This window comes from Lagenorhynchus albirostris, chromosome 16, assembly GCF_949774975.1.
Source record: "Lagenorhynchus albirostris chromosome 16, mLagAlb1.1, whole genome shotgun sequence".
Classification (NCBI taxonomy): domain Eukaryota; kingdom Metazoa; phylum Chordata; class Mammalia; order Artiodactyla; family Delphinidae; genus Lagenorhynchus; species Lagenorhynchus albirostris.
Genome location: NC_083110.1, coordinates 64,987,759 through 65,005,562, shown reverse-complemented (window position 1 = coordinate 65,005,562; position 17,804 = coordinate 64,987,759). Strand labels below are relative to the sequence as shown.

At 44.9% G+C, this 17,804-nt stretch overlaps 1 protein-coding gene and 1 long non-coding RNA gene across 3 annotated transcripts in view; one reads left to right on the top strand and one right to left on the bottom strand.

The window, feature by feature from the left end:
- Positions 1-1,782, bottom strand: part of RBM20 (RNA binding motif protein 20) — a 217,784-nt gene extending 216,002 nt beyond the window's left edge. Inside the window, exon 1 of one of the 2 annotated variants that reach the window (XM_060127058.1) lies at positions 1,273-1,782. In XM_060127058.1, coding sequence (XP_059983041.1) covers positions 1,273-1,430 — 158 coding nt within the window. In that variant the 5' untranslated portion in view covers positions 1,431-1,782. The remainder of the gene's footprint in view (positions 1-1,272) is intronic. The other variant, XM_060127062.1, reaches the window with a different exon arrangement.
- On the top strand, positions 1,613-13,219 carry LOC132507563 (uncharacterized). The gene is made up of 6 exons (XR_009536216.1): positions 1,613-1,666; positions 2,294-2,858; positions 8,925-9,018; positions 9,223-9,379; positions 11,481-11,731; positions 12,800-13,219. It is a non-coding gene; the product is annotated as an uncharacterized LOC132507563 (long non-coding RNA).
- The last annotated feature ends 4,585 nt before the right edge of the window (positions 13,220-17,804 follow it).

Sequence of the window (17,804 nt, the reverse complement as noted above, 5' to 3'; positions counted from 1 at the left end):
ATAGAATAACAATATAAAATATTTTCAGTTTCAAATAGTTAGCTACTTGTTAGTAGTTGAAAGTTATATAAAATCAAACTAAAGCAAAAAGTTGTCATAAATGGAGCTTTTAATATTCTACCAGTCAAAAACAAGGGAACCATTTTGTTCTGAAATACGATACCAGCGTTCTTTGATGTCAAACTTAAATTTTCACTATTCTATTACATAAGTCAGTCTTAAAAACAATATTTACTTCCATTTATGCTCCATCACTGGTTATTTCTCTTATTACATTTTAATAAGTTTATGTAACTCAAAGCAGTGCCGAAAAACTCCTGCTCGGTTCCATAGGATTGATTTTGCTGTGCTTGTGTGTATTTCTTTAATTTTCTCCAGTTTCGCCCGCTCATCATTCAGACTTTCCAACACTAACTACACTAGTTTTGAGGACTTCATTACAAGCTGAGGGAAACTTTTCGGAGAATAAAGATCCTTCAAACAAACCAACATTCTAGGCCTTAAACTGTCAAACAAAATTTCGAAAGAATGAACGAAGCCTCACCGTTTTACTTTTATGTCTCCCAAATGGGCTGAAAGAGCTTCTCAGAGCCTACTGACCACCCCCAATCTACTCGACGCATTGGGACAGCCGGCCCGGAAAACTCGCGACCCAAGTCGCACAGTTTCCCCCTAATCACAAGATGGTAACCTTAATGGAAAACGGTTCCGCGGCTAGAAACTCTTCGCAAGGGCCTTCTTGGAAAGTGTAAACACTTCTTGCAGGACAAAGCAAAAATACGTTGTCTACAAACCCTCACCACCCTTTTCACCCAATATCACTGTTTGACTTCATGGGCACCATTAAGGGTGGTTTCTTCAAGCGCGGCGTTTTACTTACACGCCCTCCAGCACGCGCGCGCACACACGCACGGCTCTCCATACGTTCCAGCGGCCTCTTGGGACTAGAAAGATGAAATATAGTCCCTGGGCCATTTCCCCCCAGTTTGAGTTAATTTAGTTCAAAATACCCGGTAACGTCCCCGAAGAGAAGAGACAGGGGATGAGGAAGAACAAAATTATTTTCCCCAAATAGCTTGGCTTCCCTCTCCCCAAACTCACAAAAGGCCAGAATGACACCGACTCTGACGAGAGGGCGGGCAAGAAAACTTCAAACGCAAGGCGGCCGAGAGAAGTTTAGCGGGAACGGGAGAGAGGAAGCCACAAAAGGGGGCGCCCGGGGCTTGTCCCCCAAGCGCACCCGGGGCCCCGCTCCCCCTTTCCTCCTCTTACTTTTGGATGATCTGGGTTAGGCCGGCTTGGGGCGGAGGCGGTGGCGGCGGCTGCATCCCTCTCGGGCCTGGGGGCGCCGGGGGCGCCGGGGCACCGGGCACGCTGCGGGCATCTCTGTCCGGTTGCTCGGGGCCGCTGGGCTCGGCGTCCTGGCTCATGGCTGCGGCCAGCACCTTGCGAAACAAGACCGGCCCGGGCTCGCGGCGGGAGAGCGCGAGCGAGGGGCGACCCCGGGGCGCGGGCGCTCACTGGCCGGGGTCCCCGTGCCCAGTCCCCTTGTCCTTCCCGGTGGCGCGGGGAGGAGACGCGAGGGGCGGGGAGGAGGCAGTCCCGGTGGCCCCACCTCCTCCTCCTCCTCCCGCCGGTCCCGCTCGCCCGGCCGGGCCAAACAGAGGTAGGGGCCAGGGGGCGTCTCCCAGCCAGCAGGAGCCCCTGGGCTCCCGGGTGGTCGGGGGAGCTCTGCCCGCTGCCCGCCGCCGCGCGCCCTCTGGGTCCCCGGTCCGGCGCCCCGCAGCTCAGTGCAACCGCGTGAGGCGGCGAGACGCACGCCAGTCCGCCGCCGGACGCCGAGTTCTCGCCTCTCCCGCTAGCGGGGCGGCCTCCGGGCTATCCCCCGGGACCGCGCGCGCGACTTCGCGCGCTCCTGCCAAGCGGGGCGGACCGAGCGCGCCCCGGGCGTCTGCGCTCTTCGCCAGCGCAAAGTGCGCGGGGCTTGGCACCTTCCCGCGACTGGAGCCGGGCCAGCGCCACTGGTGGCTGAGGGGCCCGACCCCGCGGGGGAAAAGCCTGGAATTCCCGCAGGTCGGTGGGACTGGTAACCCCAGGTCTTAGATGACCGGACCCGAGGGCTTTCCAAACTGGCCATTCCAGCTGCTGATTTCAGGGGTCCCCAGAAGTAGCCGGCGAGGCCGCCGTGATTTCTCTTCATTTATTTCCTCACTTCTCTAAAGGACCTGCCACGATCCCGCGAGCGCTAAGACAAAACCACGTATATGTTTTATTCTTGTTATTTATTGCCCAGATCTCAGTAGGAATGTAAAGGATGAAAAGGAGTTCGGTGACATCGCACCCCCAAGTTCACCGCTTCTGAAGCTCTGTTGGTTGCTGGGGAGCCAGTGTGCGCCACTTCACCTGCACACACCAGTTCACAGTTGTGGACACAGGCATCCTGCGCGGAGGAGTCACCCCGCAAAGTGCAATGTGATGTCCTGGAGCACGGGTAGAGGTCTGGGGAGTCACCTGGTGCCGCAGAAACATCTAGAAGCTGGGCAAAGACCTCGGAGAGTGGTTACTCTGGAGATCCTTACCCTCCGTCGGGCACACGGCTTTTTAAATCCTGACACGGGCAGCACCGAAAAGCGTCCCTTGGGTGCGTTGGAAGCCAGAGCGCGCGTCAGGGTGCCCCACGGCCTGGAAAGAAGTTTGCTGAAGGTCTCAAGCCAACCCATCCTCCTCCCGCAGCCACGTGAAGGAAAATTCTGGAGATGGGTTCTCCGGGACCGGCAACTAATTGAATTCCCTGAAAGATGCTTTCTTCTCTCCCTAGACTGTGAGTTTCTGTCAACTTCCCTGCCAGTTTCAGGAAGGTAAGCCTCCCTTGATTGCTGTCATCCTACTTATATCTTTCCCGCTCCCTCCCTCTCTCTCTCCTATACATAAAATGCCCTGTCCACTCTCACCTTTCTTCTGTCTCTCTCTCTCCCTCCTTCACCTACAGATAAAATGGTACATCAGTTCCTTGTATTCATAAAAGTAATCACAATTCGCAAAATTGAATCTCACCAGAAAACCCAGGTAAAGAGGTACTGATTGTTTATTCATTTCACAAATGAGGCAAGTCAGGGTGATTTTTCCAAACTATATATGGCTAGTAAGAGGCCATCCCAAAGAGTCTGCTCGGGCTCTGGGAGTGGTTAGTTCATCATCTTTAGTTTCTATCACTGAAGTCCTGACTATGGTTTCCATAAAACTCCACCTTCCACTGCTCCCCTACCTCCTTGGTTGAGGGAAATTATCTGAAATTAACATTGCAACTGTCCCAGAAACTAAAACTTTCCATATGCTTACATTAAAATATCACTCTGAGAATCCCCCAAAACCTTTGTGAAAAAAGCTTTGTAGTCAAAAAAAGACAGATCAGCAGTTTTTACCAGAGAGGTTGAGTGACTCAGTCTCTGAGTGTCAGTTACCAAATATGTAAACTGGCAGGGATGAGACCCGGACTTGCACAGTCACTGTTAGGATTAGAGATAATGTATCTTGCACATTTGGTGCAAGAGATATTCAGTCTGGCAGGTATCACAAACATGATTCCTTATATTCCAAACTTGTAGCCAAATAGAACAGCAGACCTCAAACTCCAGGAAGCTGAATGCCTGGAAGTCACAATATTAATATAACTTAATCCATTCTCATAACATTTTTACTGGCACAAAAAAGCAAAGGAAGAAAGGAAGGAAAGAAGGGAGGGAGGGAGAAAATAAAGAAGGGAGGGAGAGAGGAAAGGAAATTCGTATTATACAAATGCACCTCTCTACATCTCAAAAATGATGTATTAGTTTTGTGACAAAATAATAACAGTGGGTAAATCTTGGGTATTCATTAGACTTTTCTTTCATCCTTTCTGTAAGTTGAAATTTTCAAAACAAAAAAGGAAAAAAATAATAATTCACAAGGTGTTTTTAAGAAGCCCCATTTCCATGAGTATAGCTTAATGTTTGCAGTTTATGTAAGAACTGAAATTTGAATTGAAGCAGATGTGAAGGGTGAGGGAAACACTGCAGCAAAAACCTAAAGCTAGTTCCTGTCTTATCTCAGATCCCCCAAAATGTTGTCCAGGATAATAATGAACAAGACTTTCCATTTTGCAAGTCAAACATTAAGTGTATTAAGCAATTCCAATGAAAACTATTTATTAACTTAATGTCGTTTCACTCCTTTCCAGGAAAAATGAGAAAGACCCCTGGCTGGGGTTGCAGCCATGTAAGAATCTTTAGCAGTCTTGCTTTTGTGGGTCTGTCCTGTGTCATCACCACCCCCATCACACTAGGATGTGCTTTACAGTTACTGAAGTGAGGGAAAGGCTGGGGAGGGTGTGTGTGTGGTCACCCGACTTGACAAATGGGGAGGGGAGGGCTGGTAACATCTCTGTTCCACTCTGCAGAAGCATTCTGTCCCTGCTGACATACCAGTAAACAGTGATCAGGAAGTGAGGCTTTTGCTGTCTATGAATATATTGAACATTTCACAGGAGTCAGCTGCTAAGTGCTTTCATAGATTATTATTTACTTCATACTCCCAATAATCTCATGACGTAGCTACTGTTGTTACCTTGTTTTAGAATTGAGGAAGCTGAGGCTAGAGGGCTATAAGAACTTGCCCCAGGTCACCTGGCTTTTAAGAGGCAGAAGCAGGACTGCAGTTAGGTCAGTCTGACCCCAAACCTCTCCCACTGCCTCAGTGGCACACCTAGACCTAAGATGCCACCTGTCTTCTTTTGCTGTGATGCTGCCTACATCTTCCAGTGAATGTAAAATGCCCCCTGCATTGTGATTCAACTCTGCCACTCATATTTATCCGAATCAGTAAATTAATAGGCAGGATCCAAATTGACACCTTATAAACAAGAAAATTTAAATAAATTAAGCAGCCTAGCAGTGGGTAGTAGAAAGGAGCAGGAAATCGAAACTAGGTCTCTGTCACTCTCAAACTTGCCAGGGACTCTGGTTTGTTTTGTAATATTAATATATGTTTACTGGGTTCCAGACAGTGGTTCTAGGAGCTTTCTTATGCCTTATTTCATTTAATATCACCAGTTTGCAGACATAGAAGCTTGATGAACCTGTCCGAGGTCACAGGGATAATAAATAGTGGAGCTGAAGTTCAGACCCTGGTCTGACTCCCTGCAACTCCCTGCCCTCTGTTCAAGGTGATGTGAGCATTCATCTCTGCGGATGGAATCATTTAATCTGTACTGCTATTCCATATATGTATATTACTACTATTTTTTAATGACAATTTACTTAGTAGATTATAAAGTTTGATAATACTCAGAACTGGTGAAAATGCAGGACACAAACATTCTCATATACTGTGGGTGAAATTATCAGTTGCTGCAACCTCTTTGGAAGTGAGTTGGCACTGTCTATTACAGTTAAAACAAAGGAAACTGATTCAGTCGTTACCCTTTTAGGAATTTATCCTATAGGTTTATTTGTAGCAACAACTAAAGTTCCATGTTCAAGGAAGTTTATTGTGGCATTGTTCATAATAGCAAACCAGAGACAACCAGAATGCTAAGCAAAGGGACTGGTTACATAAAGGATGGTCCCTACATGGAAGGGATTACAAGGTAGCTCTCAAAAAGAAGGGGGCAGGTCTGTATGCACTGCTAAGAAGTTGCCAAGACCTGTTACTAAGGAGAAAATACAAGTTCCTCAGCAGTATTGCAGTATGATTAAATTTGTATAAAACCAAAGAGTATAAAACATTCCAGGAAAATTATACAAGTAATTAATTATTAACAGTAATTACCTCTGGAAATTGGGATGGGGCAGGAACCTTTTTCTTTTATGACCTTTTATATCGTTTTTATTTGAAATAAAATTTAATCGAAGTACAATATATATACTGTTTGAAATTTTTTTACTATAAACATGTGGTTTTTTTAATTAACTAACAACAAAACCTTTCTTTCTTCAACTAATAATTCTTAATAGCACTTAGCACATGAATAGGATTTTATTTTTAAGGTAAAACTTCGTCTGGAAGAATGAAGGAGAAACACACTGGACAATGTATTTTCCAGAGTAGCCTTTTGTTATTCTAACAACCCAAGTAGAGACAATTGAATAATTAACTCATTAAGTTGCCGTCAGTCATCTTGATACAGTTACAACCTACTAGTTTGATAATTGTGGATAAATATTAAGCAACCTATCAACATTAGCCATAACATATTAACTGTTATCTGGGTATTAATAACAACAGTTATCATTTCTTGAGTATTACTCTATGCCAGACTGTCTTGAGCACATAATATTTCTCATTTAATCCTCACAATTACCTTATTAAGTGGCTGTGTTTATGCCCATTTTAAGGATAGGAAAACTAAGGCTCAAAGAAGTTAAGCCACTCAACAGCTACTAAGTGGAGGAAGTGCAAATCTAACCCCAGTCTCTATTCCCCCTAGGATAGAGCTTTTAACTGCTCTGCATAGGGGCATGATGTTTCTTGGTATAATGGGGCTTCTGAGACCAGACATTTCCTCTGCTAAATGCTGGCTGGTTTGACACTCTCTGCTGTCTCCAGTACCTCATCCTTTATTTTCCTATCTCTCCACAAGACCTGGCTTCTCTTTTCTATCCCCCTGAGGTGAGCTTTACCTGTTTGCTGGCTTCTCTCTCAGAGCTACACCCTAATCTTTTACTTAAACTCCATGGAATCCCCGCAGATGTCTCAAAACAATCATAAAATAAAATCCTGTGCTAGCTTCATAAAGGATTGCCTCTCTGAAAACGCAGGAGAGGCAGTGGCTGAAGGATGCTGTTTAAAAATAATATGGTTACTCATGGATCTGGATGCACGTTTGAATTTGAAGGAGACAGTCAGGGAACTTTAGCTGAGCAAAAGTGAGGACATGACCCAAGAGGTTCTTTTCTGCCTAACAACTCATGGAGAGCATCCCTCATTGGCTGTAGGGACAGGCTTAGCCTCCATCTCTCTGGTGGTGGATTTATCAGCCAGGCCCCTTGCCCTGTGATGAGCCGCACAGGTATTGTACTATAATCAAAGTAACAGTTGGCTGGGAGTCAGAAAATCTGGGTTCTGGACCACTAGGTGTATCCAGTGTTCCTGAACAGAAAAGCAGTCATCCCAAACCAGGAGTGACATCAACATCTTTGCCTTCCCTAAAAGCATCACTGCCCCAAGCCTAGGTAGCTTGACCTCTGTCTTTCCACAGCTTGCTCAGTACCTGGCCATGAACCAACAGTGGATTGAGTTAGAATCCTAGGCGCTCAGAGCCGGGTAGGGCAGGGTTACCTGCATCTGGCTTCCAGGAAAAGAAGAATTTTGAGCTGTGCTTTGAAGGATCCAGAGAATGGCTTTATCTCTTTTGCTATTACCAAGAGAAAGCAAAGCAGCAGGGTACAATAAGGGGTGTTATAAAACAAGTTGCAGCTGAATTTTCTTGGAGGGGGGATGGGAAGTGATGGAGGTATGAAATGAATGTGGCAGAAATGTTAGCTGGTGGCTAGTTGCATGATTTAACTTCCATGGGGCCCCGCACCCCCTGTGGAGACCCAGCTTCTACACTGCAAGCTTAATCCCTGGGGAATGTCACTGTCATTCAGAAGCTGGTAGTGTGACTCGGGCCCCAGCCAAGCAAAACAGCACTTCTCAGAGGCAGGGGATTCCTTTATCCAGCCCCTCCCTCCAGGTGCCTCCTCCGTCTTCCCTTATCACCAGGGCTGTCTGTCTGTCAGGCCAGTTGGTCGGCAGGGAATAAACATCTCAGGCTGTTTGCCTACTGGCTTGGGGATCAGGTGACCATTATGGAAAGCAACACCGGAGGCCTTTGCATGCCAGTGTGATGCCAGGAACAGTGAGAACCTGTGATATGCTGACCTCACTGAGTGGGCACCCATGCAGCTGGCCTGGAGTGGGGAGACTGGTGCTACTCCCCGATGTGGCACCTATGGTCATCCCAGGGTCACCCGAAGCAGGATGCCCTGCCCAGCCACCTCTCAGCATAGACTCTGGAGTCAGAATAGCTGGATGAGAAACCCAGCCCCATGACCTGTTAGCTGCATGGCTTTAGGCTACCTTACCTCTCTGAGCCTCAGTGTTCCCATCTGAAAAATGGGAAGAATAGTGCCCCCATCATAAGTGGGCCCTGATCCAATATGACTGGTGTCTTACAAAAAGAGGGCAATTGAGACACAGATTACACAGGGTGAATGCTGTGTGATGACAGAGGCAGAGACTGGCATGACACAGCTGCAAGGCTGGGAACACCAAAGACTGGCAGCCACCACCAGAAGCTAGGGAGAGGCAAGGAAGGATTTCCTCAGAGGCTCAGATGGCCCTGCTGACACCTGGATTTCTGACTTCTGGCCTCCAGAACTGTGAGAGGATACATTTCTTTTGTGGTAAACCACCTAGTTTGTGGTGCTCTGTTACAACAGCCTGAGGAAAGTAACACAGGGAGGAAAGGGACTGGTGGAGAGGGAGGGGCTGAGGGATTTTGTTCCCTTGGTCTGACAGCCCAGTAAGCCAGGTGAAGGGGCGCACAACCAGAGGGGACTCGGGGGCTCCCCACCTTATCCCCCAGTCCCTGAGGGCTTGAGCTCAACTCCAATCCCAGGGCCACCAGGGAAGGCAAGTTGTTTGCACCCCGTGAGAATAGGAAGTGGGGAGGAGCCAGGAAACAAGGATCCATGGTCCAAGAAGGAAGGACTCTGACATCCAGAAACCTTCACAGCCTCCCCCCTGGTCCAGCCTCCAGGCTCAGCTCCTTTCACACTTGAGTCTGGCCAGGCTGGTCTAATCCTTTCCCTGGAAAACACCTTATGCGTTTTGCCCCCCTGCACCTCTTCTTCTGTGCCCTTCTCCCTCTGTGCCCTGCCTGACTGAGCCCATTTCCATCCCAGGAGCGCCTTCTAGCCCAGGAATGTCTCCCTTCTTGGAGAGCATATCGCACTGCTGGTCTGCACATCTCACTTGGCAATTAATCACGTACTCCCAGTAAGTGTGTATATTTTTTATTTGATAATGTGATCCTTCTTTACTGTTCTGTGGTTTAAGTTTTCATGTGTCGTGCCTCATTCTCCTGACTTTATCAGCAATGCCTGGGCTGCAGGGACTGGGTATGCCTCTCTGAGTAGCCCTTTCATCCTCAAACGTGGAGATTTGCCGACAATAGAATGTATATTTGTTTCTTTGATTCAGCACAAGAATGTTGGCTATGAAGACTTGGAAATCTGGAGCGGTTTTTAGTTCTGCCATTGGCTTGTTTGTAGCAGTATCATTAAGGGCATGGCCTTTAGAACCAGACAGACCTGGGCTTGAATCCTGACTCTGTCACTTTATAGCTGTGTGACCTTCGGTAAGTTACCTAACCTTTGCGTGCTTCAGTTTCCTCACCTCTAAAATGAGGCTCATAGGTTGTGAGTGTCATAGCGCCGTGTGTCTGGCACATAGTATGCCTTCAGGGTTCATCTGCGGATGAACAATATATGTAAGTGCTTGGCACCACGCCTGCCAAAATTCCCTGGGAAGCAGACTCTGAGACGGAAATGGGCTACGGCAGGTTTGTTAGGGCCTGCTCGTGGGATCTATACATATGGAAGAGAAAAGAAGGAAGCAGGATTGGGCAGAAAGAGAAGTCAGCCTATAAGAAAGTCTCATGGGAGACCTCAGCCAACCCCATGGAAATTCTGAGGCTGGGGTGACCCATCAGAAGAGGCAAATGGCTCTCAGCATTTCCACATCGACACTCCCCCTTGGTTCAAGTGAGTGTGCCTCTCCCTGTCATCTAACAAAATCCTTGTTGCACTTCTTTGGCTCTGATTGAGTCCTGTGCCTATTTGTGAACCAATCTACAGCCAAAACATGTGATAATCTCACTGGCTGAGCCAGAGACTCATGCTCGCCCCTGGTGCCAGATGCCACGTCCACTCCACCTGAAGCAGGCACTTTGGAGAGCCTGTGATTCCCCTAGTGGAAAATCTGAGGGTGCCAGGAATAGGTGGATGCTGGACTGTGAAAGCCTGACAAACATCTATTCTTTAACCGAAAAGGATGTTAGCATAGGAACAGCCTCTGGTAGGGCAGGTGTGTACTGAGAATGAAGGACATGATGATGTGTGATGCAACATGCATGGCAGGGTGTCTGACTCAGAGCAAGGTACTAAAAAATGTTTGCTGAAAAAAATTAAATAAATATTCCAAGTAAATGGGGGGAAAAAAGCATCCCCTGAGTGATCCCCAAGCTGAGTTTTCAATCTGAGCCCTAGAGAGGCTTCTGAGCTGTTGCATGTTCTGTGTCTGGATCTGGATGGTTTCATAGATGTATTCACTTTGTGGAAATTCAACAAGCTATACATTTATGATTTGTGTCTCTTTCTACACATATGTTATACTTTAGTGAAAATGTTCCTTAAAAAGTAAAAGAAAAAAAAAGAATCTCACATAGTCTAAGGCTACATAATAAGACTGCATTCTTTCTTCATATTCTAGTCTTTTCTTTCTGTCCATAATCTTTGACAAGTTACAACCACTCCATTCCTAGGTGTTCATTGCCTGAAGAACTATTTCATCCAGAATGATTTTTATGATAATTGAGTGTCTCTACAACCTTCACCCCAGACCTCCAACAACTAGAATTCCGATTTCTAAGGGTGTGTCATGAAGATGAAGATCATTACTAAAGCAACAGGTTTTTTGGTTTTTTTTCTTTTCTTGGCTGTACTGCGCGGCTTACAGGATCTCAGTTCCCTGACCAGGGATTGAACCTGGGCCATGGCAGGGAAAGCCCGGAATCCTAACCCCTAGGCCACCGGGGAACACCAAGCAACATTTTTTTAAATGTGTGTTTCATATTAAGCGTCAAGGATTCAGATAATTATCTAATATTTTTGTTGTTCCTGAACTAGTTAAAAATAAGTGGTAGAAACGATGACAGTTCATTCCTAAATACCAAGTATTCCCAAAGAACAAGGATGTTCTCCTCTACAACCACAATATCATTAAGACACCCAAGAAATATAACGTTGATACAATAATATATAATTTTCATTTCATATGCAAATTTTCCCAGTCGTCTAAATAATGTCCTTTATATTTGCTTTTTTGTTTCAGTCTAAGATTCAACCAAATTTTTGCATTGTATTTGTTATTCTCTTTAGTCTGCTTTATCCTAGAACAGTTTCCACACCATTTTTTTTCCATCATTCATGACATTGACATTTTTAAAGAGTCCAGGTGAATTGATTTGTAGAGTTCATATTCTATATTCTGAATTTGTCTTATCATTTTCTCATTACTAGATTCAGGTTAAGATTTTTTAGCAAGACTACATATGTGATGTTGTATGTTTTCCATTCCTCACATGAAAGGCCCAATTTTTTCAGACTGTACCATTATTAGTGATACTAAGTGGTTTTGCTTGGTTAAAGTAGGTCTCATCTCTTTCCCTTTGTAATTAGAAATCATCTGGGCTTCCCTGGTGGTGCAGTGGTTGAGAGTCCGCCTGCCGACGCAGGGGACACGGGTTCGTGCCCCGGTCCGGGAGGATCCCACATGCCGCGGAGCAGCTGGGCCCGTGAGCCATGGCCGCTGAGCCTGCGCGTCCGGAGCCTGTGCTCCGCAGCGGGAGAGGCCACAACAGCGAGAGGACCGTGTACCGCAAAAAAAAAAAGAAAAAGAAATCATCTGTGCGCTGACACTTTGAGACTATGTAAGTGTCTTGGTCACCAGTAGTCATTCACCCAATGGTTTTAGCATCCACTAATGACCCTTGCCAGAAGCTGTTATAAATGAAGCCTTTTCTAATTGAATCAATCCTTCTATGCTTGTTAGTTGATTCTGTTTTCTTCTAGTACCTGTATGATTTTATTTTTTATGCTTAGACCTCTGATTCATTTTGAGTTTATTCTGGTGTACAGTGTAAGGCGTGGATCCAACTTTATCTGTCTCCAAATAGCCATCCAGTTGCTCCAACACCACTTATTAAAAGAACCAGCTTTTCCTCAGTGATTAGAGACAATATCTTTATCATATGCTAAATTCCCATGTGCACTAAGGTCTATTCCCGGACTTGCTATTTTATTCTAATAGTCTGTCTATTTATTTACCAGTTTTAATCATAGATCTTTTATAATATCATTTACTATTTGAGAAGCCTAGTCTCTTCTCACAACTCTTCTTTTGACGGTGTTTTTTTTTTGTTGTTGTTGTTTTGTTTTTGGCTGCATTGGGTCTTTGTTGCTGCACATGGGCTTTCTCTAGTTGCAGCAAGCAGGGGCTTCTCTTCTTGTGGCGCATGGGCTCTAGGGCACACAGGCTTCAGTAGTTGTGGCACACGGGCTCAGTAGTTGTGGCGCACAGGCTTAGTTGCTCCGCGGCATGTGGGCTCTTCCCTGACCAGGGCTTGAACCCGTGTCCCCTGCATTGGCAGGCAGATTCTTAACCACTGTGCCACCAGGGAAGTCCCTTTTGAGGGGTTTTATAGCTATTCTTGCATGTTTATTTTTCTACATGATTTCTGGAGTTGACTCCTCTGAAAAGAATATGGTATTTTTATTAGGATCATGTTAAAATTATATATTAACTTCAGGAGAATTAGAGCTTTATGATGTTGAATGGTCCTGTCAGAGAACAAGGGATGTCTCTTGCTTTGTTCAAGTCTCCTATTACGCCTTTTGGGAGCATTTTAACGTTTTCCTCAGAGAGGTTTTGATTATTTTAGTGGTAGCAAATAAAACACTTGACACTCCAGCAGATCAAAGCAAAAGTTTTATTACAGAAAAAGTGATACCAGAAGAGAGGACAGAGCCAAGAAAATCACCACATTGACACCAGCTGCCAGTCTCATAGCGCAGAGGCACAAGAGACCTGGAGCCAGATGGATATAACCAGCCAAGGCAGAAAGTGCCGCTATAGCACCTGTCCTGAGACTAGACGCCGCCCTCCTGATACCTGCGCTTGTGATAAACAAGGGATTCAAAATTACTTACATAGGTGGCTACAAGGAAAATATCTGCCTTTGGTTTCTATAGACACTACATAGAAAAATATAGCCTGTTCCCTGTTTCCAGGAACAGGGATTTATGTTCCTGTCATTGCTTTTGTGTATTTTGCCTTGCTCCTTTTTCATATTAGGTTAACTAGAGGTTTAAGTATTTTGTTGATTTTTCAAAGAACAAGCATTTGGGAATGTTTACTATTTCTGCCGTTTTTCTACTTTTTAAACTCATTAATTTTTGCTTTAATAGTTCCGTTTTTGGCCTGGTGGGCTGAGCCCACTGTAGCCTACGTAGACTACTAAAAGTAGTTTTCATTCACGTGGGGCAGTCAGCAGTATACATCAATGGTCTCGCTCCAGAACTTTAACTCTCCTGTCATCTGTCATACAATAGCCCAAAGGATCTTGGACAAGCTGGAAATTCTGCAGGATTTCACAAGAGTCCTCTATTTTGATAATATCATATTAATAATAGCAGATGAGCAAGAAATATGTTGGAGTCCAAATGGTGAGATAGGGAACCTTATAAAGATTCAGGGGCCTGCCACATTAGTGAACTGTTAAGGATCCAGTGGTCTGAGGCCTGCCAGACATCCCCTCCAAAGTAACAGACAAATTACTGCATCTTGCATCACCCACCACCAAAAAGGAAACACAACACTTGCTTGACCTCTTTCTGTTCTAGAGGCAGCATATTTATTTCACACTTGGGATACTGCTCTGACCCATCATCTGTCAAGTGATACAGAAGGCTGCCAGCTTTGACCAAGGCACCGACTAAGAATGGATTCTGCAGTTATGTCCAGGCTGCTGCTTGGGTCACATGACACAGAAGACCCTATGGTGCTGGAGGGGTTTCTGCAAGGAGGAGATGCCGTGTAGAATTCATTACAAACCCCAATAGGAGAATCATAATGTATACACCTGAGTTCTGGAATAAGCCATGACATGTGCAGCAGAGAATTATATATGTAAGAAAAGTAGCTGGGCCCTGGTAGAGACAGAATCTCTGACCTTGCTGACCATGGAGTGACAAGCGCCTATGTGGCCAGAGATGCTGTAATCTATTTTTATTGATGTGTGACAAATCACCACAGATGTAACGGCTTAAAGGAACACACATTTATTTGCTTACAGTTGTATAGGCCAGAAGTCCAGAATGGCTCAGATGGGTTCTCTGCTTAGCATATCACAAGGCCAAAATCAAGGTGTTGACCAGGCTAAGTACTTATCTGGAGGCTCTAGATAAGAATGTGCTTCCAACCAGGTTGTTGGCCAAATTCAGTTCCTTGCGGTCGTAGGACTGTTCTTGTTGGCTGCCAACTGAGGGCTTTTCTCAGCTCCTTAAGGCCCCTACATTCCTTCTAATGTGGCCCCATCATCCTAAAGCCAGCAAGAGTACATCTAATTCCCCTCCCACTTCAAATCTCTCTGACTTCCTCTTTTGCTACCAGCCAAAGAAAGCTCTCCACTTTGAAAGGCCCATGTGATTAGATCAGGCCCACCTGGATAATCTTATCTTAAGGTTCAATGTGCTGGATAGCATAACAGAATTACAGGAGGCATAGCTCATCATATTCACAAATTCTGAGGATTAAGATAGGACATTTGGGGGCCATTTTAGAAATGGTCCTTACCACAGCTGCCTATCATGAACTGGATTATCTTAAACCCACTAAGTCAAAAGCTCAGGTAGGTCCACCAGCAATCCATTGAAAGATGGAAGCAGTATGGAAGGTCTGGGCATGACCAACACCTGAGCACACAAGTAAGCTGCACCAGCAGGTGGCTGAGACCCCTTGTCATCCATCACTGTTGCACCAGTGCCTCTCCCTCAGCTCATATCTATGTTCACAAGGGAAGGTCCTTTATGACCAGCTGACAGAGAAGGAAAAGTCCTCATAAATGGGTTGTTTGGTACATGGAGCCAAAAATGAACTGCTGCCCATGTAGCTCCACTCTGGTGTAGCATTGAGAGGAAGTCCTCCCAGTGGGAAGAGCTTCAAATGGTACACTTGGTCATTCACTTTCTGTGGACACACAAGTAGCCCAAGACAAGAATATGCATAGACTCATGGGCAGTGGTGAGTGAGCTGGCTCATTTGACAGGGTCCTGGAAAGAGAAGGACTGGAATATTAGGCACATGGAAGTCTAGGGTAGAGGCAGATGGGTGGAGCTATGGAAGTGGGCATAAAGTGTGGAGATCATTGTATCACATGTTAAGTGCTCACCAGAAAGCATTCACCATAGAAAAGGCAGGGAACATCCAAGTACCCAGAAAGACTTGGCCAGTTAATATCAGTCAGCCTCTGTCATCAGCCACCCTGGTACTGTCATAATGAGTACATCAACGAAATATCTAGAGTACCAGGAATGGAGGTCATTTATCAACTCAACAGCATGGGCTCCCAATCATTAAGGATGACCTAGCTAATGCATTGCTGAACATCCAACCTGCCCAAAACTGAGACCAAAGCTGAGTCCCAGATATAGCACCATCCCTGAAAAGAGAACAAAAACTTGCAGGCAAGTCATCTTTTGTGGGGTCGTTATTCTGTGTACCATGGATGAAGTGTGTCAGTTGCAGCTTTAAGACCATTTCTAGCAGTGGGGTCTGTACTTTGTCTCACTAACATTTCTCTTGTAAGTTTTCCCCTCAAAGAAACCACTAGAGTCTTGGAGGAACTGTTCCATGCTGCATTAAGTTTGTTATACAAAGCAGGTGCAACTGAGAGATACGAGGGGTGGACTGAAAGAGTTGCTTCCTATAGGCTCAGAAGGATGACACCTCTGTGGCAATTGCACAGCAGTTTAACTTCCCCTCTGCACGGTCCTGCTTCTCACATCCCTCACAGATTTTGTTACTGAGAGCACTTCTCTTGTACACAGATATCAGTCTTAGAGTCTTTTTTTGGGGAAACCCAACTGAAAATATCTGCCTTTGGTTTCTATAGACGCTACATAGAAGAATATAGCCATGGGGAATCACCTTCTGCTTTTCCAAAAGAATTGTTGAGGATATTATGCTTTACATAATTTAGTGCCATCATAAAAAATTGCTTTTCTAAGTTAGTGCCAGGAAAAACATGCATTGTATTCTCCATAATAACAGCTGTGCAACTTACAATACCTCCATTTTTACCATGGCTGCCACGAAGCTCAGAGGCTATCTGAGCAACCACAGCAACAGTTAGCACATTGGCTATAATTCCCACTCAGTAGTACCTATTTTTAAGCCATATTGTAATGCTTTTATTGTAAGCTACCTCAAGCACTTTATTAAGAGCAGCAGGGTATATATAATTTAAACACGATAACCCACCACTAGTACCCTTAGGGGAAAACCAGCACACTCTCACTACTCTTAACCATCTGAATGGTATAACTCTTGTGGTTCGAGAATTGGTTCCTTCTGTTTATTAGTAAGTTGAGCTCGAGCACGTTACCTAACCTCTCTGGTTTAGTTTCTGACCTAAAGAAATGAGGGTAACAATACTATCTATAGGACTGCTGTGAAGATCGATGAAATAACATTCACAAAGTGAGCATGTAGCTGCTCAGTTATTGAAAGCTGTCAAAACCAGCACCAGCACCATCATTGTCATCACCAATGTCATCACCACAAGGACAATAGAGGCATGCCCATTGCTGTTTTAGGCCCCTTTGGCCTAGGGAATGGCAAACAAGACTCTGATGAAATTACCATGGAATGAAAATAGTCTGGGGCTCCAAATCCTAAAGTACCTGAACCCCTGAGACCCCTAAGTTTCCAAGTTCTATCAAAGGGTCATGGATGGCTCATGTCTGGTGGCCGTAATGGTTTTGCATATGGTAACTTGTGACCATTCAACCCATTCCGGTCTTCCTGGAGTGACTTACCCTTAACTGGCAGCTGTTCTTCTGCCCTTGCTGGCATGGGTTAGGCTCCCTGGTCTGTGCTCCCACAGCATCCAGGGCTTCCCCCGTCCCACCCTGCCTTGTATTTGCCTCTTGCAGGCTACATCCCCTGGAAGCTGTGGGCTGCTCTGTGAAAGTGAATGTTTTTGTCTTGCTATTGTATCCCCTGGATCTAACACAGCACCTGACAGCATCAGAGGAGCTAACTAAATATTTGTGCAACAAATAAATGAATAATGCTCCCCCCCCAGCTCTTTTAATCATCATACCCAACAAGGGAAAAGGAAGTGGGTGAGTTAGGAAACATTACTAGCATGTAGCAATTAACAACCCCAATCATGAACACTAAATGGGAAATTAGGAAAATAATTACGTGAGAATGTTAAGCAATACACAAGTTAAATTTCTTTTGGCCTCACCTGGAAAATGGGGCTATTAACATCTACTATACTGGTTTGTTGTGATGATTAAATGAGACAAAAAAGGTTTATCATAGCGCCTATTACTATGAACATGTGTTTGATAAATGATATTTATTTTGCTGTTGTCATTTACAGTGATATTCAGTAGTAAGTGAAAGAAAAAACAGAACAAAAATAATTCTTTTAGGCTGATTTTGACTAATAAAACAACAAATTTTAACCATTTCTTTTAATGTAGCAAAATAAGGTTATTTTTTCTATAATTTCAAAAATTTTGTGATTAAAGTAAAAGTGACCAGGGTTTATTACCAGCTCCCTGAAACTCATTCATAAAGTAAAAATAAGTATCATGTCCTCCTTGCCTTATAAGGTTTCAGTGAATTAAATGAATTTCCAAATGTGAAACTGCCTTAAATGTAGTCACATACCTTTTTCAGTTCTTTCTCTCTTGCCTTAATTTCCCCCT